Source organism: Primulina tabacum, chromosome 5, assembly GCF_025594145.1.
Source record: "Primulina tabacum isolate GXHZ01 chromosome 5, ASM2559414v2, whole genome shotgun sequence".
Taxonomy (NCBI): Eukaryota; Viridiplantae; Streptophyta; class Magnoliopsida; order Lamiales; family Gesneriaceae; genus Primulina; species Primulina tabacum.
In genome coordinates, this window is record NC_134554.1 from 5058331 (window position 1) to 5080590 (window position 22260).

At 35.5% G+C, this 22260-nt stretch overlaps 5 protein-coding genes and 3 non-coding genes across 9 annotated transcripts; 3 read left to right on the forward strand and 5 right to left on the reverse strand.

Annotated features, from left to right (window-relative positions):
* The first annotated feature begins 4628 nt into the window (after window positions 1-4628).
* LOC142545785 (uncharacterized) lies at window positions 4629-9056 on the forward strand. 2 transcript variants are annotated; one of them, XM_075653161.1, is made up of 3 exons: window positions 4629-4865; window positions 6002-8335; window positions 8417-9056. In XM_075653161.1, exons 2-3 carry the CDS (start codon window positions 6128-6130, stop codon window positions 8669-8671), a joined length of 2463 nt encoding a protein of 820 aa, XP_075509276.1. In that variant the 5' UTR covers window positions 4629-4865; window positions 6002-6127; the 3' UTR covers window positions 8672-9056. The 2 variants fall into 2 exon arrangements, with proteins under 2 accessions (XP_075509276.1, XP_075509277.1); XM_075653162.1 differs by lacking the exon at window positions 4629-4865 and adding an exon at window positions 4897-5018.
* A 1028-nt stretch (window positions 9057-10084) lies between these two features.
* LOC142544631 (uncharacterized) lies at window positions 10085-11119 on the reverse strand. The gene is made up of 2 exons (XM_075651663.1): window positions 10647-11119; window positions 10085-10408 (listed from the first exon to the last, which is right to left on the reverse strand). The coding sequence occupies exons 1-2, from the start codon at window positions 11117-11119 to the stop codon at window positions 10162-10164; spliced, it is 720 nt and encodes a 239-aa protein (XP_075507778.1). The 3' UTR covers window positions 10085-10161.
* Window positions 11120-12358: 1239 nt separating this feature from the next.
* On the reverse strand, window positions 12359-13015 carry LOC142547476 (glutathione S-transferase T3-like). Its single transcript, XM_075655795.1, has one exon. It carries the CDS (start codon window positions 13013-13015, stop codon window positions 12359-12361), a length of 657 nt encoding a protein of 218 aa, XP_075511910.1.
* A 2505-nt stretch (window positions 13016-15520) lies between these two features.
* LOC142545786 (lectin-like protein At1g53060) lies at window positions 15521-17131 on the forward strand. Its single transcript, XM_075653163.1, has 2 exons — window positions 15521-15685; window positions 15777-17131. Exon 2 carries the CDS (start codon window positions 15842-15844, stop codon window positions 16907-16909), a length of 1068 nt encoding a protein of 355 aa, XP_075509278.1. The 5' UTR covers window positions 15521-15685; window positions 15777-15841; the 3' UTR covers window positions 16910-17131.
* A 1647-nt stretch (window positions 17132-18778) lies between these two features.
* On the reverse strand, window positions 18779-18871 carry LOC142547918 (small nucleolar RNA snoR27). Its single transcript, XR_012820813.1, has one exon. It is a non-coding gene; the product is annotated as a small nucleolar RNA snoR27 (small nucleolar RNA).
* Window positions 18872-18929: 58 nt separating this feature from the next.
* On the reverse strand, window positions 18930-19026 carry LOC142547916 (small nucleolar RNA snoR26). Its single transcript, XR_012820811.1, has one exon. It is a non-coding gene; the product is annotated as a small nucleolar RNA snoR26 (small nucleolar RNA).
* Window positions 19027-19112: 86 nt separating this feature from the next.
* On the reverse strand, window positions 19113-19206 carry LOC142547917 (small nucleolar RNA snoR27). Its single transcript, XR_012820812.1, has one exon. It is a non-coding gene; the product is annotated as a small nucleolar RNA snoR27 (small nucleolar RNA).
* Window positions 19207-19450: 244 nt separating this feature from the next.
* LOC142545787 (fructokinase-like 1, chloroplastic) lies at window positions 19451-21912 on the forward strand. The gene is made up of 2 exons (XM_075653164.1): window positions 19451-20349; window positions 20952-21912. The coding sequence occupies exons 1-2, from the start codon at window positions 19534-19536 to the stop codon at window positions 21642-21644; spliced, it is 1509 nt and encodes a 502-aa protein (XP_075509279.1). The 5' UTR covers window positions 19451-19533; the 3' UTR covers window positions 21645-21912.
* Window positions 21913-22260: the final 348 nt, after the last annotated feature.

A 22260-nucleotide genomic window follows, 5' to 3' on the forward strand; every position in this document is an offset into this window, starting at 1 on the left:
TCCATTGCCCTTCATCCAAGACTGGAAACGAAAATATTGGTGGACCAATAACCAATTTGTATAAGTACACCATGTTGGATAACCATATATATATTATTGGGTTGTGTGTGATAATAAGTATTCCACTGTGAGTGAATGAAAATTGGATGCGGGGATATGAGTTTGTTCCAATGTAAAAATGACGTTTGCATGTGTTAACTTATATTGAGTTACAATTTTCGAATGTTTAAAAATGATTCATAAAAAACACTCTTCCATGCACCGTGAAAGAGGCGCAAATCAAGGATCTAATTTGCATTGGAAAAATGTTTGACTTGATTGCAGGCGTAGGAGCGTGACCCGGTGAACTCAAAATATATTTACATATGGACTTAGTTGGATAAGTAATGAAAAGGAAGAAACTTAGGAATGCCGCTGGGCAGAGATGGAGGAAAAGGGGACGGGTATTCATCTCTAGTTGGTCTTTGAAGGGAATTATTGCAAGTATTTTGTCGGGAAATAATAATATTTTTTATCAGAGAGGTCTAGTTAAATAGGGAGGAGAAATTTCTTAGAATCCCAACTCGCTAATGCTTCTTATTCTCTTTTTATTACTGGTTCATATTTATATTAAGTGTTTCTTTTAATATAATATAAATTGTACACACACAAGAATTTGAAGTATATTATATTTGTTTTTAAATGTATTTTTATGTTCGTGAAATTTGGACTGCTCGTCTTAGACTCTAATTAGGAAAGTTCTTCAAAGCCTGACAAAGCATACAATAAAATGTAAGCATGTTTAGTACGAGATTAAAAGTACAAAAATATTTTTAGTTTTTATTAAAATTTTAAACATATCAAATCAATTAATAGATTATATAACACTTAAACATACAAATGTAACAATAAATCCATAAAGTTATCAAAACTATGCATTTCAATCCAAATTGTATCTACGACGATTATCCGTCAAAAGTATATTTTCATGCCGGTCTCTCTCTTTCTCGAATCGTATACAGATTGGGCCTAAAATTTCATTCATTATCATCTCAAGCCCATCAATAGCATCATGCGATAAAAGCCCATTACCAAACTTATGGCCCAAAGAAATGCCCCACCGTTATTACTGGCCACGGGCCATGACCAAACCCCTTCAACACCGGACGACGAGGAAACACCACAACTACATTGCTAAAGCTGTCTGCACGTACACCGGACGACGAGGAAACACCACAGCTACATTGCTAAAGCTGTCTGCACGTACAGCACGGATTTTAGTTTTGGAGGTCAGTGGGGGACTCATCAAGCTGCGTCAAGCTCGAAGATTACAGGGCACGGACTCGACAGTGAGACCGGAGCATTTTTCCGGCAAATAAAATTCATAGCTAGTTCTTTTATAATCATGTCAAATACGTTCACATTTCTTGTGCTTCAATAAAAGGCCAGCATATTAGTCACCTTTTTGTTTTTTCACAATCAAACTACGAAAACAAAAACTCATGTTAAATGATCTCACAGACTAATTTTGTGATAAAGTTCTCCAATCCGATTTAATTCATGAAAAAATATTATTTTTTATGTTTAAAAAATTACTTTTCACTTTAAGTAAAAATCGGTTGACCCGTCTCACCGTAAAAAAAAGTTATTAAATGGATATAAGATTAGTTTTACAACAAAAAATATGATCAACTTCATGTATGGGCGGATTGACAATAGATGTTTGGACCAAATATAGGCCGAAACTTAAATGACGTAAATATTTCATATTTTTATGTTTATGAAAATCTTACGTCATAAATATAAGAAGAAAGTCACGTCTAAAAAAAAGATACAAGAAGAAAGTTCGTGATAAATATAGCTAGTAAAAGCTTATTATGGGCATTTTAAAAATCACCACCACGTAATACGTTATTTTACAAAACCCCAATCACTATCTGATTTTGTAAAGAAAAATTTCATTTAGAATTTTTGAAAAACATATATTCCACTTGAAGCAAACGAGAATGAACCTTATAATAAATATACCCATCCTTCATTATAAAGCAAAGTAGCCTACACATCGAGTACCTCAACTTTTTGCCCAAAATTCTATCGCAAACAAACGAGAGATCGCCCACAAACTTTGCTAGTAAAGTAAAAGTTGTGATGAGACACGAATGCATCATAGGAAGTTTGGAATATGTATGTACAAATAATAACAACAAACCTAAAAAAGCAGAGTGATAATTGCCACATTTCATGCAACAAGCTGGCGTGCTACAAATTTTGCCCCCCACAATTGATGACCTTTGGACCAATTTTGCTTTTTCCAGGTAGAGACACGCCCGTCTTTACTTTGTGCGTTGTGGTCTTTCTTTATGATAAATTCCATTCATTGTGTATTTGGAACCATAAAATGTAATTTGCTAAAATAATTTATTATATTAAAGAGTTTTCATCTTTTGTCATATTAAAGAGTTTGATATATACTACTATTCATGGAAATGATGACAAAAGATAATGTAATTAATGAAAGTTGGTGTATCATTAAGTATCCTTGACTTTGAACTATTTAAATTTCGTTTACATTACCTACAAAAATAACTTCTGATAATTGGATTACTGATATCCACTTTTAGTAAACAATTAATCTTCATTGCCTAAATTTAATAACCCCTTTGTATAGTTAACTTGAAATCCAATATGAACACGAATAATAAATAATTCAAAATGGGAGCAATCAAGAATCAATCTCCAACTGTGTTTGCACATGCAATAACGTGTGAGGTTTATTTGTCAACACTGGGGATATTAAAAAGTCCAAAAAAGGCCACCCCGAGTGGGGTTATAACATGCACAAAGACGAGAAAACTTCATGTTTTCCTTCCAAATAAATCGAAATTTTCCTGTATCAAAAATGAAACTTGATCCAACTTTATTATCGAGATTCAAGATTAGTATTTGATCGTATGAGCTAAGATTTGTTTAAGCACGAGACATAAAGGTTTTGTCTGTGATGGGTAATGACTTAATTTAATTATTCAATTTATTATTGAAGCCCAAATTATTAATTATAAAAGCCCAAGCCCACTATATACTCCAAAAAAATCTATAAATAGGAGAGGATTCTCATTATTCAAGGGGGATGATTTTATGCTTAAACTTTTTAGCTTTCGATTAACATCTTTGAATTATTTTTTGATTTGAGCGTCGGAGTGTCTACGCCGGGCAAACCCCGGCGCCTCTGACGTTTGTTTGTGACTCAGGTGATAACCCACAAAAATTTCTATCCACCAGCTACTTGGACCCGTTTACGCACCAGCAGAGTAATTCGGATAATTACAATTTTTGACTACATCAGTTTGGAAGCAGAAAAGAGATGTTTCGCTATATAAAGGGATTCAAACTAGAACTATGGCAATGAGAGAAGGCTAATTGCCCTAATCAAAGGACCAAACTTAGATAAACAGATCAATATCAAATAAAATGGAATTTGAAAAGCAACAATTACTTGTTTTTAATATGTATACGAAAATGGCATAAACAAACGACAATACATGGCATATATGTGATACTCTTTATCTCATATTGATTGAAAATAAAAGTTTAAATATTTTATAAAATCTCACAGTAAGCTTATATAACAATTTAAGTTAATTATTTTTGTAAATCGAGAACAAATATAAAATAATTTTTAATAGAACATATTGTGGGCATGACAATATAAACTATCTTTAATGGGGTGTGTTAATATAAGCATAATTAATGCAATATATGGCTACCATTAAATATATAATTATAATAGCAACATGTATTAAATTTTTGCTGCAATAATTGAGTACACATGATTTTTTACCCCCAAGTCTGCAGACTAAAATTTGCAAAATAAATAGAGATATATATATTTTTTTTAAAGAAGGGTATTATGATTAAGTTAACTAAATGGTATGGGAGACGCGTTTTCTGTTTGATATATAATCCATAAATTCAAGAGAGAATCTGGCTACTGGAGATGGGCCTACGAGCATATAATTGTTGGGCCCCACGGCCCACATAAAATTCTAGGATCAGCACCACCTAACCAGTTGATTTTGACCACCCGTCTACTGCCACCTCATTTATAACCGTCAGATTATCTCATTCGTGCTCGATCGACACAGTGTGTGTATTTATTTATATGGATTTAAAAATCTACAAATGGCCGATGGTTTTTTAGTTCCTTATCAATTATAATAACTAAGTTGCGTATCTATATAATTTTTTTTTTATAATTTATTTGATTTATATTTAAATGTGGATCAAAATTAATTATAAGAAATAGCGATGGACTACAATGTAATTTTGATGTATATATTAAAAAATAAATTGAAAAATAAAAGAATAAAAAATGAGGATCAAATATAATTATAAGAAATAGCAAGGGACTACAATGTAATTTTGATATATAAATTAAAAAATAAATCGAAAAATAAAAAAATAAAAAAATGACCTCAGAGAAAATTGAACATATGACTTAAACCATAGGAAACAATGATTCTATCCACTGAACTATATATAACTTATGTTAAAATTTTAACATTTTATAAATATAAATAATTATTAAAACAGACCATGACACACTTTGTTACTCTAAAAATCTCAAAGTTAATAAAATAGTACAGATTTGAATGTATTTGTGGATTTATTAACAAGTTCTGTGATTATATAATTATACAGTTACCATTTCTCCTTCTCTCATGTTGGCTGCAGCGAGTCATCATTTCGCGGGGATTGTTATTTCTCTTTGTACGTATAATTTGTACATTGTGATCTCTGCACAGCACGCTTTTTTCTTTCTATAACTTCGTGCAGTTGCAAGAAGAGTTCTTGCTTTTCCGACGCTGATATTCCTATCTTTGCTTACGGTACAAGTCCCATTTATTTATTCCGAAGTAATTTATATGTATTTTCTCCCCGTTTTTAACGAAAGATTGATGGGTTTTTTGTTTTCAACTTGAGTATGGGTGCGGAAACACTTTATGTTGAAATCTTGGTTACGGAAATTGATGTTCATGGTGGTAGGATTTTGAGACTAGTTTTACTGGTACTTCTTGATTTTGTTGAAGTTATTGTCAGTTCTTGTTCTCGATTGTAGCTTCGATGCATGGTCAGTCTGGTGCTTTTTTGCTGTTCTTGAGGTTCTGCCTGTTTGGATCTTTGATTTTCTTTTTCTAGACACGAAATGCTTGGCTACTTGGTTGTTGAGTTATATTTTGGGATACTACTTAAATTGCTACCCCAATATATAATGTGAGACTCGTAAATTTCTTCTCAAGGTTATACAAATCTTTAAAGATTCTTGCTTTCTGAAGCGCTCGTGAAATCAAGTGGGTAATGTCGGTGGTTGTTTTATTAAACACCGTACTTCAAATAATCATAAAATCAAGTGGGTGTGCAATTATATAGTTGATTCCATTCTCTGCTGAGCTTTAGTTATATGTTACCTAGATGCTGACGTTTGTTGATGAAACGTAAATTGTCGGCTCCCCTTTTCTTCCGTTTCCAAATCTAAGTTAAAGAAATGGTAACTTACAAAAGATCCCTGCCAGTTAGGTTTTGAGCTTGCTTACTGTGGTTGGAATACTTTTATACAGAAAGCGAAGATTGTTTTTATAGCTATAATCATTTAAATTCTCCTCTTGTGCGTACGGGCATCTCAAATGTATATCTTTTTGTGGGTGTTTTTTTCTAAATAACAATGTTCCTCTGTTAGTAATGTCAAAAAACGTATTCCCTGTGATTTTTCATCAAAATAACAAGGAATTTTCTACATAGTGTAGAGCATATCCGAGAAACAAATTACAGATTTTGGTCTTTGTTGATTCACTTCTAGATTATGAAAATGGCATGTTGTATTTGCTTGTTTCATTATGTTAATTTTGAAAATGGGCGAGTGTACATGAAACTTGAAGGCTTTGACCATAGGGAAATCTTATCACTTTTGTTTAGCATAGATTATGCTTTATACTGCTCTACACTAAGAATGTTTTCACTTTCTCAGCAATCATTCTTACACCACTGGTAAGATTGCAAGTTTCAGAAAGGAATGTCAGGAACTCGGTGGAGATGTAATATGGTTTATCATGTCAGGAAACGAAGTCCTTGAAGAGTAGAGATATTTATACGAATGGCACAAATCTTAGAGCAGAGAAGTTTGACGCGTGAACAATCTATAATCGCCGTTAACAGAAGGATTTCATCATGCTTGAAGGAAAAAGATTCACATTTTCAAGACACACCGGAGGTCAAGCATAAATTTAGTCGGCCATTTCTTGATCCAAATAGTAAATTTGCTCAAACCAAAAGCACCGAGCATGTGATCAAATTTAAATCTTTAGAGAATAACCGAAAGTCAATGCTTGGAAATAAGGTGTACAATGATGATGAGCTTGTCAAGCACATGTCGAACGTGCCTTGCTTTCTGCAGCAAGTGGGGAAAGAGAAAAATATTCAAGAGAAGGCACTAAATTTTGGTGTTCTTGACTGGAAAAGTTTGGAGAAATGGAAGTACAACGAACGCATGCCTGTAAGAGTTTACAAGAAAAATTCATCATCTAGCACAGGTTCTATTTGTATGGCAACTGGACCACCTAAAATGAGTCCCAATCTTAGAAAGCAACCCTCATCACTGGGTTTGAATACCAGTTCGTGTTTTGGTTCACCACAGAGAAAACCACTTCCATCACAAAGATCACATCTCAATTCATTAAACATGGAAAGAAAAGACACATATTGTAAGGAACAGAATTCTTTTGAAGGCATCAGACAGCTGGGAAACCTGGAAACGCCTAGCCAAGAATTTCAAGGTGTCCAACAGAGCACTCTTGATAGGCCCCGAAAATTTCATCAAAAAGTAGAGAGTTGTGACAGTTGTTGTTCGCAACCTAATTTGAACCAAGTCAAGATGAAGGATATGAAGAAAGAAAACGTCCCTGAAAGGAAACCTGGATCCTCAGAGCAGGGAAAACATAATATGTCACTCGCTTCAAATGATACAATCAATGCACAGTGTAAAACGAGTGAAAAGAATTTGGATAATGGAGTGGACTATAGTCATATGGGTTTCCCGGAGGAGCTGCAAAATTTTCTCTTAGTGTCCAAACATTTTCCAAAGAGGAGTTGCTCAGAAAGTTCTCAATTTTCAGAACCAAGGATGTCTCTTGATGGACAATTGGCTGAAGCAATAGGAAACAGATTTTCTAATTGCTTCTCTCCTCGGGAATCTGGAGAATTTTCTGAACTCGTAATCCCAATTCCATCTGAAGCTAAAGGTTTGATAATCACACATGAAAAAACTGCGAAACAATCACTTTTAGTTGAGGCTCCAAAAAGACCAGATGCTAAGCAGCCTACTGTTAAAGGAAGACATCCGTCCCCTACTCGGTTCAGCTTTGGACTTGGAAAAATGAGGAGTTCTAGTTTTAAGGAGAGCTTTGCAGTTCCACAACTATCTTCTACACATACTGCCGTCAGATCTGGTCCAGTGATGGAAGTTACCACTGGCGCAGATAGCATTGATAAAGAAAAGACGAATTCAAGTGGTAAGGGTAGGTCAAGCCCTTTGAGGAGGTTGCTAGACCCATTGCTAAAGAAAAAAGAATCTCAACCTACCAGTATTGTTCAGCCACTAAATGGAACTACTTCGAAGAGTCTTCTGCAGCTCTCGTTGAAGAATGGTCTCCCTTTCTTTGAACTTGTAGTCGAGAATAGCAGCAAATGCATGCTTGCTGCCGTTGTGAAGAAGTTGCCAGCGTTTGGAAAAAGTGATCACAGCGTGGCATATACATTCTATTCTATTCATGAGGTAAGAAAAAAGAACATGAGTTGGATTCAAGGATCGAAGAGTAAAAGTTGCGAACTAGGATGTAATATTCTTGGCCAGATGAATGTTTCAAGCATTCATCTTCCTAAATCATGTGCTAAGAATTCTGATGGATGTGCTGTGAGAGAATGTGTGCTATATGGTGTTGACAAAGAGCAGGTTGATAATAAAGAACCTGAATTTTTACCTGGAAAGGAGATGGCAGCGGTTGTTTTGCAAAACTCACGTCAAAAGCTTAATGACAAAGAGTTAAATGACAACAAAAAATCGTACCAAGATGAGAACACTAACAGTGCAGTAGTCATCCTTCCTGATGGTGTCCATGGAATGCCGAATAAAGGTGCGCCATCTTCTTTAATTAGTCGGTGGAGATCTGGTGGATCTTGTGATTGTGGAGGGTGGGATGTCGGTTGCAAGCTAAGAGTCCTAACCAACCATAACAAAAAAGGCTGCAAGATTCTTGAATCATCAATTTCTTGTTCCACCGTGGATCGTGTTAGCCTTTTTGTTCAGGTGCCGTTTTAATGCTTCAGGTTACTAATTTCCCTATATTTCAAATACTAATTGATGATTATCGGTATTATGCTATTTCAGGACAGAGAGCAAAACAGCAAACCTGCTTTCAACTTGGAAGCATTCAGCAATGGATTTTACTCACTTGAGTTGGATTGCTCAATTTCTTTGTTAGAGGCATTCGCCACATGTGTAGCAATTTTAACATGTCAAAAATTTTCTGAAATTTTGGACCCAAATATTCCGGGACACATTCTAGAAGCCATTATTGGAACCTGTAAACCAAAGATCACAACCACAACCACAACCACATTATCATGTCAAGTCCCTGTGTAATACGCCGCATGCCGTCTCCCTCTCCATTCACCAGTTGGAAGAATATAAAGAAGGAAACAAGGGATCACATAATCTAGATATATATTCAAGTGATCAAAGCCACTATTATATTTTTTTGGAACTAGACCTTTTTCTCAGAGTTAATATCAAGGAAAACCGTTAGGACTTGCTTATGTCATTATCCTTAGTATCCTTGTACATATATCTGGTCATGCATAATCACTCATAGCCTCCCCCCCTGAATCTTGAATCAAGGTCTTGATTCGATCCATTCATTGTGGCAAGTAAATGACATTTTCTTATGTTTGCGCATCTTTGGCATAATTGTTATATCTTCTCGATTTCTTGATGAGCTGTACACGCTTAATGGCAGACACCGTGTTTTCAATGATACAGGGTTCAAAGCTTGCCTCTCTGCCTCGTCTAATAACGGTTTAGGAATTCTTTTATTACGTGACAATCACATCTCTTCATCTCCATCCTGTGTTCTTATGTGGTTTAGATCGTGCTCTCAATTCCAAGCTTGTGAAATGCTAATGAATCATGGAGACACCTTTGTATTCATTTGTTTTTCCCGTCTCTTACATGTATTATCCTCTTTCATTGCAATTATAGATTGCAATTACAGAGTGACATGCACCAATGTCCTACCTTCACCTTGCCAGATGATAGATAGTGTGGAACATATCTTTCATGGAATGTGAATCACAAATTCAGGAAGAGATTAATTTTTCTATGAAATGCATTTCGTATCATTTTTATTCATTCTTAACTGTGGCTATATCCATTGAATTTAAGATTTTTCCTGGAGTAGGCTCCCGTGTCATCCTAGTTCTGTATAGCAGATGAAAGAGGACCCTTTTAAGCTGGAAACATCTAAAGTTCTTAACAACACGAAAACTGGCGACTCGGCCGCATTTTTGCATTGTTTTAGGTTGAATTAAGTGCATTTTACTCGTATTTCACGCTTAATATGGTTTTTCGTACAGTTTTTTGCTATGCATATATGTGCTATACGGTATGGGCTAATACATCAAATGCAAAATTTACTATCTAATGTGAAGACATGGTCACATGACATCTATTTAGTTGATTTCAGTTGCACAAAGATGCAATGCCTCGATTGTTATCGAACATACGCGATTTATCTGGATAATATATTTTATTTCGCGTAGCTCAAACTTTTCAAACCAAACGTGGGCCACGGTTTCAAAACAATCATCTTTTCGAGGAAAGTTGTGACAAAAAGAAGATTGATTTGTAAACCAAAGCACGAGTGTGTAGATAGCTGTAGACCATTTTTACTATCTTTCTCGGAGCACTTAAAAGTGATTTTAACCCATTTACTATAAATCATAATTTTTTAATCAAATTTTTTGTCACGGCATACAGGAGGGGAGGAAGAAATATATATAAACATCATGGCACGTATTTATCAAATATTATTCTAAAATCATATCACGGTTACATATCTTGAACAATATCTAATGCTACGATGGAATGTTAAAGTGGAAGAGCCAAGAAATGACAAATGCGAATACCATACAAGCGAGAAGAAAATTCAAGAACCGGTGACCGTTTAAGCAACTCCGTGTTTCTATAGCACCGGCAGGTGGTGGTGCTGGAGCTGCCGAGGCCATGCTTGCCGAGACTGAACCACTGTTCTCATTTGCAGCTGCCTCAATCTCGTTCAACCCAACGACGTTGCAAGCTACTGAATTGCATATTTCGCAGGTCCTGAAAATGAGTGGGATGATAAAGAAAATAAATGAATTACATATTTCGCAGGTCCTGAAAATGAGTAGGATGATAAAGAAAATATATACGATTCGAATTCGAGATGCAAATTTCTACAAGGAAATACAAGAAAGTATCTCACAGGTTCTTTTCAAGAATCTACGAAACGTGGAGAGACATCTACAAAATAAAAAAGCAAAGAAAAAACAAATTCCGTCAATGGGATTTGATTACTCACGTGTTTCCTTTGATTTTGAACCAAGTTGCAGCGCAATTTTTATGAGCGGCAGCCAAATCATCCTTACAAGAACACCCCAACTCAATGGCAACCCCAGAGCCAGGGCTGCTGCTCACTAAGCTCAAATGGCAAATTCTACAATCTCTCTCAACCATTCCCAAATGCACCTTAATTTCCTCAACTCCACCATTTTCTACAATTACCGAACAATCAGAACTTCTCCCATTCTCCATACCATCATCTTCATTCGGAATCTCACCAGGTTCTGATCCACACGCAATGCTAAAATCATCGTACGACCCTTCACCGTCTGCAGTTGAATAGAATTTGGAGTTGCAAGAATCTTCATCAGCGTCGGAGAAACACATGCTACCACCCTCTTCTTCCTCCGACCCTCCGCCTCTTGCACTGGCTCCACCGCCGCTCCGGCGGCCGCATTCCAAATCCAAGTGGGACATTTCGAAAGTAGTCATTTTGCAGACCCAGTAGCATAAGAGTATCTTAAGAGACTTAAGTACCGCATCAACGCCTCCAAGATTGAATCTTTAAACAACCGTACCAACGAGATTCGATCTCTCTCCTTGGGAATTCATGAACTCCCTTCCAAGAACCCAATGAATCTGAGGAAATGCAGAGTGTTTCAGCTGTCATGTGATGTGCGGAACTGCTGAGAAATGAGAAGTATTTAAGAAGGAGAAAGAACAATAATTATTGAACAAGGAAAGAATACACTAGTTACCAGTTCATGACATGTTTGTTAAGTGTATGTATAAAGTGATCTGTGTGTCAGTGTGTGTTTGCGAGAGAGATCTGTGAGTGTGATTACATGTACAAACCAGAGAAGTGTATCAACTTTCAATGGCTGTTTCCTTTCTTTGGATTCATCTTCCTTCACTGGTCTCGAGAGCTCCTATCTTTTATTACACTGCAATTATCATTTTCTTGATGGTCAAATTTCGATTTGTAACTTTTATAATTTATTTAGGTTTTTTTTTTTTTACCTTTTTTTAAAAAAAAGATTATTTAGTTCATCCATCATCATGCGTATAAGTCAATTACAACAGTGGCTACAACATGATATGCTTTGTTTTTTCCACTCATCCATCATCATGCGTATAAGGGTATCCGCATCCGTCGGAATTAATCCATGTTAATAACTCTCCATCTCATCAAAAATGATGGGGTCCACGAGCCACATATTCATTACATTAACACTTCCTCATTATTAACACACACCCACATTCATTTAATTTCAACTTTCATTATTTATGGGTCCTACTGTCCACTTACTCATTTTTTTTATTTTTAATATTTCAATATCTTTCTAATATTTTTAAAATTTTACAACAAATATTACTAAAAATAAATAGTATTATTATTTTAAAAATAACTTAATTCCAATATTCATTAAAATATTATTAATAAATGAAAAAAAAGTTGGACTCTTTTATTTAAAATATTATTCAACACAATATCTTTAAAAAAAACACAAAATACAAAGAAAACGAATTACGATAATTGAAAAGAGAATTACATCAATCGAAAATTACATATTCCATTTCTCTCTAATTTGGTCACACAGATAGATGTTCATGAACTATAAGCTGCTCCGGCGTCATTTGTGAAGTGTCTTTCGAAAGGATTTCGTATTCCTTAAGCAAATATTTGCTCTTTTTAGCTTCAGATTTGTTCAAAGCCGCTTTTGCTTTCATCTACTCTATTGCAAGTTCTTTTTGTTTCCATTCAGATTCGTTCTTCTTTATGTCTGTATACTGAGTAAAACTTTCGAACAAACTGTCGTATCTGGTTGTCAAATCCTCCATCGATGATTTTGCTTTGTTTTTACCTTTTCTTTTTGCGGCTTTTTGACCAATTGGACGAATCTCTTCTTCATTTATATCTAAATCAATACTCGCATCTTTGTTCGATGAGGTGTTGCTAGCCCCCGACTCTGAGATTCTCGCTTTCTTTGTACCAACCAAGTGATTATCGGACTGTGGAGTGAACAGTGGACGTGTTTTCATGATTCTCCACACATGCTCCAGATTAAATGCAACTCCATTATTTGCATCACGATATTTTTCATATGCAAACCGCAATATGTCTTCATCACTATGGCCGCTTCGATAAGTATTGTAAACACTATTATAATTTGCGTTGAAGCGATTTACCTTTTTTTGGACGGTATTGTGCCAATGAGATCGAATCACGTTTAAAGCTCTCCGAGATGAACCAGCGGGACGATTGTCATTGTAGTAGTCCGCAACACGTCTCCATAAATCATTCCCCTTCTGATCATTGTCGATGACTGGGTCATCACTCATTGCGACATACGATCTCGCTAGTAGCTCGTCTTCCTCCTTTTCCATATTATTCGCTTCTTCGTACCCTCAACATCCACATCAGCATTTTGCATATTTTCGAGATCAACTCGTGTTTCACGGTCGGACAACTGAGTCTCTGGGACAAACGTAGGAGTTGGCGGCTCGTTTTCGATTGGCATATTGGTGGATTGTGGATTATATAATCCATAAAAATAAGGCGGCATGAAATCTGGGTTGCCTATACTTTGCCAATATTCAGGTGTAGGCGGTGGATACGGAGCTCGGGAGGTGTAATTTGGATGATTCGAAGGATTTTCATAACCTTGGAAATTTGAAACAAACGGCCAATTTGGAAATTGTGGTGGATATTGTGTAGAAGAAACAAATCGAGGTCGATTTTGTGAGTTCTGACTATTGTCACCTATTTGGCTTAAAAATATGAAAAGATAAATGGTGTGGGATGAATTTGTAGAAATTGATTAGTATATATAGTGAGTAATTTCGAATATAGCCGTTGGTGCATAATTTTGCCGTTTGAAAATAGCCGTTGGTGATAATTAGCGACGGTTTTTGAAAAACCGTCGCACATAGCAACGGGTGTTAAAAAACAGTCGCAAATAGCGACCTTTTTTTAAAAAAAAACAGACGCTTTTCACTTTGCGACGGTTTACGAAAAACCGTCGCAAAGTTGCGATGGTTTACGAAAAACCGTCACAAATTTCGAAATAACGCCGTTCATTCTGATGAATTTCTTGGCTGCCATGTCAGCCAAGATTATTAATTCTTGCGTCCACATTGGTGGGCGAAAATTAATGGGTGTTATTAACACCCATTAACCAACCAATGTGGGTGCCCTAAGTCAATTACAACATGATATATTTTTAATGCTCGCTCTATATATATATAAATCAATTACAATGGAATATTTAATAACAAAAAAAGATTATATAATATAAAATTTACACCTTCACATTTAATAATATTAGAAAGAGTGTATTTTAATATAGACAAAAACTTGTGTGAGACTGATTTTATGGATTGTATTTTGTGAGACGGATCTCTTATTTGGGTTATTCATGAAAAAATATTACTTTTTATGCTAAGAGTATTACTTTTTATTGTGAATGTCGGTAAGATCAACCCTTCTTACAGATAAAGATTCGTGATATCGTCCCACAAGAGACATACTCTTCTGTATAATAATATTGTTCATGTTCTTTTTGTCTTACCTCATGGATAGGCTTCGATGGATTAGGGCCTCTCATGAGCCCAAAAGGCCCAACTTCCACAGCCTAGTTACTCCGAATGCATCAATATCTTTCTTTCTAAATCCCCAACCTTTTTTTCGACGCTTTTAATCTACACTTGCAAATGGTATATTACGATGTACTATTGTCACGTTGCACGCATAGTTTGTTTGTATAAAATTTTTTAATTTTTTTTGAAAATCTTTTTTTTAGTTTAATAAAAAAATTTTGTATCTAATTTGATTTATATTAACATAAGGTAATATCATAATTCTAAAATTCGATGAGATGTCGTGCTGCAAAAGGTAATATCATAATTCTATTATCGTGATTATAATACGTGGGGGACCAAAAAAATTCCACTGATTTTCCCGAGGTATCACGAGAATTGCCACAGCTGGTCCACTTCCTGATCAACTATTCAGGCAACACAAAAATTAATGCATTAAAACCTATACCCGGAGCTGTATTTGAAGTGAATACACCAAATACATTTTTTAAAAAAAAAAAAAAATCACTAATACAGACATATACCGAAAATCCCATTTTGATTTTGACCCAATAACGAAGAGTACAGTCCCACCACCCCAATCACATTCTTTTGTCCCTTGAACACAAGAATGGCAGTGACCCAAAGTCAAAATGAAGTAAAACTAGTATCATCGATATAAATATTGGATCCACCCTTTTATTACATCTCTGAGTTCCAACTATTTTGAAGCCAGCTCTAATAAGTAGATCGAGTCTATGTTACATCCGATATAATACTTCTTCTTATGTTTTAATACAATATGTTCAATTGATCGTATTATGTATCCCAAATATTTTTATTTTGAACTAAAATTATCAAACAAACATGTTGTATTAAAAATAAGAAAAATGTGACTCTTGATACAATTATAGACTGACCTTAATAAGTAATTTCGAATTGAGTAATGTAGAATACGTAGAAAGAAAAAGGAAATTTTACGCTGTTTGTCTTCGTTGGGAGCAAAAGGTCCACATGTCCAGCTGCTTTCTCTTCGCAAAGTTTCCCGCTTATGTCTATTGTTGGGTAAACACCAAACACTAGCTGTTCAACGACATGGGCAATCTTCCAACAAGGAATCTTGTGCTTTTCCTGCCCATTTCAACTTTTGAATTTTTTTTTAATCTATAAAGCTCACTGTTTCTTCTTGTTTTATCGTAAATTCTACTTAGCCACAAAAAAAAAGTCGAAAATATGAAATATTAGGAAGATATTGACAGTGGTTTTATACTTTTATTTTTATTTTTAAAAAATAAAAAACATAAATAGTTAAAATTCAGAAAACAAAGGACATATCCAAAACCCATTTTATATTCCCTCGATCAGCAACCATACACAAGAAAGCAAATCGAAGTACAGCAGAAACAATATGCACGTATTAATTTTAACGACTTTCTCGCCATTCCTCGCACCACGCCTTCTTCGATTGCCCATTTCCCCGTACTTTTTTCTATGCTCTTAAATCCCGGCCTGAAAATTTCATAAACAATTTCAGTGATATTTTACTTTTATTTTCATGGATTGTTCATAGGACAACAGGTAAAATCTGAGGGAAAAAGGGTGATAAAGAGACTTATCTGAAGAATCTAATAGGAAATGACCTCATTTTCTTCGTCAAGGTTCTGGTTGGCTTTCTTCTTCTTGGATTTTTGCTTGAAAGCCTTTCCGACAGAGCAAAATAAATCATTTGATGTAAAAAGTTTTGGTCCAGATGCCAAATTTTCTCGACTGATTGCTCTGTATGGTGACGCTGAGGCTGTTAATGGTAGTAGGTCGGTTCAACTTTCCGGTTCAGGTGCTTTTAGTGCAGGGAGAATGATTTGTAGAAAACCCATTAATCTTGTTGAGGGATATACCCCTAGAAAAATGGTGTCCTTTTCAGTTTATTTTGAGTTTTCCATGTCTGGAGGAAATGGGGATGGATTGGCTTTTATCATGGTTCCAACTGGGTTTCCTTTGAATGTCTTTAATGGTGGCTCAATGGGAATGTTTGAGGAGAAAAAAATGAAGTTTCTTGGAGTTGAATTTGATACGTTTAAGGATGAGAAGTGTGGTGATTTGAACAATAACCATGTTGGGATTGATGTTGGTAGTCTTGTGTCTGTGAAAGTTAGCAATGTTTCATCCATCAAATTGGAGTTAAATAGTGGAGAAAAGTTACAATCTTGGATTGATTATGAAGCAAGTTCTAAAATATTAGAGGTGAGATTGGGAAGATCGGGAGGCAATAAGCCAGTTGATCCTCTGCTTTCTCATCATATCGACTTGTCAAGAATGTGGAAAAATGAGGATATTCTTCTGGGATTAAGCTCATCGAGCCGGAATTCGTCTCAAAAGTGTAATATATATTCATGGAGCTTTGTTTCGAGAACTATGCCCCATTGGATGCATTCAGAACCGATGAATCCCGAGACATACATGGAGAAGGGAGAAGAGACGAAAGCTCACAAAACAACAAGGGATTGTGCTATGAAAATACTCGCTGCACTAATCTTCGGCGGTGGATGTGGAGCAGTTGGTGCCTTTTTTGTGTTATTTGTGTTTGCTATCTTAGGCAGTAGGCGGCCTGTGACACCGGAGGACTTAGCTGTTCAACCCGAGAAACTTGAGCAGAAAAAGCTCGGCCGTGTTGTAGACAAATCCACCCAAGATGGTGAGAAGTAGATGCTTGACTCGCAGAATAGTTGAGTTCTTTTTGTTTGTAAATTCTCTGCTTTATGTCTGCGGTTCTGTAGTTTAGTGATCAATCATTCCATTGTAGTTTGCCTATGTTCTGATCACTAAAACACAGCCTCAACTTTGGCTGATGGAATTATATAGGTCATTTAATTTCTCAGAGTTGATGTGTTTTTATTTGCGACAGAGTTTATTTTGAGAAGGGTTTGAGACGCTATAATTAGCCTCATGATCGTTTATTTCCTTTCTTCGAGGTTTGCCATTTTTTTGTGGCAGGATTACTTGAATGGTAGACATAGAGATAAACAAATTAGGTCGTTTGATAAACTATGTAATAAACAAATTAGGATAAGGTCAATTGAAGTTTGGGTGGTTGGTCGTTGGGATGCATTAACATTTTTTTATCTTAAACATTTGTAAGTTCGGGACTTATTCTTAGAAAGTAGAGAGGTCCTGAATTAAAAGGGAAATATAATTTTGATAACGTTAAAATTTATCTAACTAGTTGTAACAGGCAATGTAAGGAATGTGTTTCTCTATATCTAATAATTATTTTACATTTTAATTTGAGGAAGATGTAAATATTTTAACATATCTAGATGGTTTAGATAAATTTGATCTAAAACTTATCAAAATCACGCGATAGATAGTTAGAACATCTTTTATTTCTTTCTTTAAGTTACATTATATAGCCGCGGTGTACGCACATGTTAAATTCTTATTGAATATGCCATTACCTTGTGAGTGAGTTGATATAAATCTTTCTCATTCTCACTACGAGGAAATCAATTGATATTACAATTTAACGTTAAAATTAAAATTCACCAAAAAAATATGTACAATATCGGGCTTACATGAGAAGAAAATGATGCACGATTTAAAATATGCACAGAAGATGATGATACTCAATAAAATAATACAAAAGTACACTGGATCTTCTAATATACAAACCATAAGAATATACGCATGGAACTGGGAGAGGAAGCCACGTCTCTCCTCAATCTCTTGTGCTTGTTTCACATCACTAGGCCAAAACAGATGCAAGCATTTAGCCCTCAGAGACTTCGACATAGTGTATCCGATAACCTGGGGGTAGGAGTAGGTAGCCAATCTAGGTACAATCATTCGAGTACAAACACCAAGTAGTACAAAGAATGATATCTAAAGTACAAGCTGTACACACAAACTACCACAATTCATATGCAGATGGCACCATTGGAAGATAAAGAGTATAGTAGTTCCATTTTGTCGCTACCACACTCCTTTAATCCATGGGAAAAGCCAGAGATTCTAATAGCTGCAGCAAATGAGGATGGGGTTCGGAGGGGTTACAACATGCTGGCATGCTCTAACAAACAGATTTCGTACAGATCCTTGGATCTAGGTAAGGGCTAAGCATACATGAATAACCATGAATAAAAACATCACCAAACTCAACACAACCATGAGCTATTCGATAAAGTTGCAGTCTTCAAAGAATTTGTGAGAAAAAAATCCAACAAAATTGAATCTCAAAATTAATCTTGGCCAACTATTGACATCATAATAAATTACTAATAAGAAATAGGCAATAGCACATGAAATATACAAGAAAGGAAAAACATGTCAAAGAACAATATCATTTAAATGTCAGGATGTAAATTCCAAGTGCAAATTTTGTCCCAAAATACTAATTCCAAAGCACCAGATGGTTGAAGCCATTTATAGTTAATGGGACGGGATTCACTATAATTAATAAACTTATACTCTTAGCAGTTCTAATGTAAACATTGAATATATTCATTCAAAATCGCAGAGAACAACCAGCATTATGGGACAATGCATAAAACAAAAATGAGAAAAAAAAAAGGAATACATTCAGGATCTCAGAAAAGCATGTGATTTATCATCAATTCCCCGAAAGAAATAGCAGACAGACAGCGTGTATTTTGTCAACATCACAGATCCAATGATTAGCAATAAATAAACAAACCTATGAAGGAAGATTTCAAAACAAAGAAACGGAGGAAAGCATCTCAGACATAATATATTTGCCCGTGAGTTTTCTTCACAGAAAATCATAGTGCAAGGATAACAATTTAATTCAAGCTCATCCTTGATGCTCATCCTCTATTCCCAAAAAGGAAAACCCAGTAGACACATTAAATTAACAGCGTTTAAACAATCAACTTTTTTTAAAAAAATGTACATGACAGGATCTCAGACGGTATTTTTATCTTCAATTCCGATGGGAAAATATCAGACAGATAACGCAGATTTGAACTTCATTGCATCATCGATCCAACCCGAGTATGACAAAAGAAATATTTTACAAAGAAAAAAATTGCATTCGAAACAGATGGAAGTCGGAGCGAAGCAATGTTGACTGGTGTCGACTTGAATTTTGAATGTGTGGAGGTTTAAGAACGGATGATGAAAAAAAAACCCTAGATTAATTGTTGCAAATTGGGCCTATTTGTTTAATGACTGAAAAGCCCAATTACCTGTTCAGCCCAATAACTGGGTCAATATTAACGGCTCGTCGACAAAACCAATATCCACTTACACCCATTCCGGTTGGAAATTCAAAAGGCTGGGGAATGGATAAACCCTAACTGAAATTAAAACCCCAAATGGCAACACTTCAATTGCTTCCACCACCATTTCTTCAACATCATTCTCATTCTTTAGCTTCAAGATTGCCGACTCACGTCAAATTTTCCACCATATACCCCATTTTCAGTCTCAATCCTGGCAATTACCGCAAATTATTACCACCTGCATCTTCTGCAAAGGATACTTCCTCCGCCGGGGATCAGCCGAAACCCACTCGTAGAGGCCGCAAGAAATCCTCCTCTACTGATATTACGCCACCTTCATCAACGGAAAGAGCAAAACGGCCTCGGAAAACTGCTGAATTATCAAAATCTGATGTTGAAAAGGAAGCTGCAGTGATAACTGAAGGCGACGTAAATGACGATGAGCTGTATGATTACGATGATGGTATTGATTTTCCATACGAAGACCCGCCATTAATATGCTGCTTTGGGGCAGCAAAGTGGGAGTTTGTGCCAACTGTTAGAGTGGCGCCTCAGCAAATGCATCCGGACATTTACTCTCAATGGAAAATGCTGCAGTGGGATCCACCAGAGTTTGCTCGGACCCCAGGTGGTCCTCCTTCTAACGTGGCCGTTTCACACGTGAGGCTTGGTGGGAGGGCTGCCTTTATTGGGAAGGTTGGAAATGACGAGCTTGGTGAGGAATTAGTGCTGATGATGAATAAGGAGAAGGTGCAAACCAGGGGGGTGAAGTTTGATGCTAATGCAAAAACTGCTTGTACATATATGAAGATTAAATTCCATGATGGGAAAATGAAGGTAGAGAAGGTGAAGGAGTGTGCAGAGGATTTGATGCTTAGCTCAGAGCTGAATCTTTCTGTGCTTAAAGAGGTAGATAATGTGAATATAAACGTTTTACCTTTTGTAAGGTTGGAGTTTGATTTATGTCCTTATTTATTTATCGGAAACGATTTATGTCTTGATTGAACCATAATTTTTGTGGATATGATGTGCTAAAAAAGTTGATATGCTTTTGTTTATCATCAGTCTCGGTGATCAAATGTATTGATATAGTGTTTAACTTCAGGTCTGTAGGTTATTCTTGAAAAGACAGTGATAGGCTGCCAATTTGTTGTTAAATGGGATGTTTTTATTGCTATTTTATCTGTGATGGCTTGGTTATGGGTTGGACAAAGTAAATATGGTGAATAATGACTAAATTGTTGAAAATTTGTTATTGTGCTCTGTACCGTGAATGAGTACTTTTGTGTTTTAAAGGGCCAGAGTTTTCGCTTTCTGAAGTTGCAATTACATCATTTCAAATAGTATTTTGTGTTATTGTTTTTCATATGAATCATGAATAGGCATTCAAAAGGTTGGACTTGGAATATAACTCCTAGATTAGCTACTTGACTAGTTTTGGATTGATTTGGATCATTTTGTTCTAGCTTGCCTTTTTTAGCGAAATTAATATGGTTCACTTGATTTTCCAGGCTAGAATTTTTCATTTTAACTCAGAGGTTCTGCTATCACATTCAATGCGTTCTACCCTTTTCAAAGCAATGGCATGGTCAAAAAAATTTGGTGGCCTTATATTTTTTGACTTGAATTTGCCTTTACCATTATGGAAGTCACGTGATGAGACGAGGGAAATGATCAAGGGAGCCTGGGAAAGAGCGGATATTATTGAGCTGTCAAAGCAAGAATTGGAGTTCCTTTTAGATGAAGAATATCATGAGAAAAGGAGAAACTATAGGCCTCAGTACTATGCCGAGAGTTATGAGCAAACCAAGAACCGTAGAGACTATTACCACTATACTCCAGAAGAAATCAAGCCATTGTGGCATGATAAACTGAAATTTTTGTTTGTGACAGATGGGACACTTCGTTTACATTATTACACGCCATCTTTTGATGGTGTGGTGGTGGGAACAGAAGATGTACTTATTACACCGTATACTTGTGACAGGACAGGTTCTGGTGATGCTGTTGTGGCAGGAATCATGAGGAAGCTAACGACACAACCCGATATGTATGAAAATCAAGATGTATTGGATAGGCAGCTTCGATTTGCTATTTCAGCAGGCATCATATCACAGTGGACAATCGGTGCTGTTCGAGGTTTTCCCACAGAAAGTGCAACCCAGAATCTTAAGGAACAGGTCTATGTGCCGTCAATGTGGTAGCCTGACTAGAAACCAAACCTCAAATCTGTCTTTAGCATTAGGCTACTTATGATTCTTGTGTTCTCGAAAATGGCAAGTAGATGAATATCTATGTGTGTGTCCGAGAATGCCGTGGACCGCTTTTAGCTGATTGTCAAGGTTTATATTTCATCAATGATTTACTGGTGGCTGTAAATCGATGCTACGCATCTTGTAAAAGTAAAACTATAATTGTATTATTGTGGAATGGGGAGTTCTGAAGTAGTTACTGTTACACATATTTACTTAACTTACGTTTGGATTGATTTATTTTAAACTCATGGATTTCAAATGTTTTTTTTTATTTGTTATAAAAATAATATCATAAATTTTAAATCTACTTCTTACATGTTTATATAACATTTCACGTTAATTGTGATGCATTTCAAGTTTATCTAATTATGATATCTTTTGAAATTTATTTTACTTTGCATTAATAATGTATAAAACAGTAAGATATCGATTTAATATTTGATTAATTCTTTTATTGTAAATAATAAAATATAAATGTAAAATTAATTTATCTAAAGACAATTTTAAGGTATCGTATGATTTTAATAAACATGAAATAAAATATTTGATTCGGCTTTCATGCCTT

What these genes read in the sequence shown, in the direction of transcription:
- LOC142545787 (XM_075653164.1), top strand. Translation starts at nt 19,534, where the DNA reads ATGGCAACACTTCAATTGCTTCCACCACCATTTCTTCAACATCATTCT. An exon ending in ATCTTTCTGTGCTTAAAGAG is followed by an intron (nt 20,350 to 20,951) that starts GTAGATAATGTG and finishes TTGATTTTCCAG; the next exon opens with GCTAGAATTTTTCATTTTAA.
- LOC142544631 (XM_075651663.1), bottom strand. Translation starts at nt 11,119, where the DNA reads ATGACTACTTTCGAAATGTCCCACTTGGATTTGGAATGCGGCCGCCGG. An exon ending in TTCAAAATCAAAGGAAACAC is followed by an intron (nt 10,409 to 10,646) that starts GTGAGTAATCAA and finishes ACTCATTTTCAG; the next exon opens with GACCTGCGAAATATGCAATT.
- LOC142545785 (XM_075653161.1), top strand. Translation starts at nt 6,128, where the DNA reads ATGGCACAAATCTTAGAGCAGAGAAGTTTGACGCGTGAACAATCTATA. An exon ending in GTGTTAGCCTTTTTGTTCAG is followed by an intron (nt 8,336 to 8,416) that starts GTGCCGTTTTAA and finishes ATGCTATTTCAG; the next exon opens with GACAGAGAGCAAAACAGCAA.
- LOC142545786 (XM_075653163.1), top strand. Translation starts at nt 15,842, where the DNA reads ATGACCTCATTTTCTTCGTCAAGGTTCTGGTTGGCTTTCTTCTTCTTG.
- LOC142547476 (XM_075655795.1), bottom strand. Translation starts at nt 13,015, where the DNA reads ATGGAAAAGGAGGAAGACGAGCTACTAGCGAGATCGTATGTCGCAATG.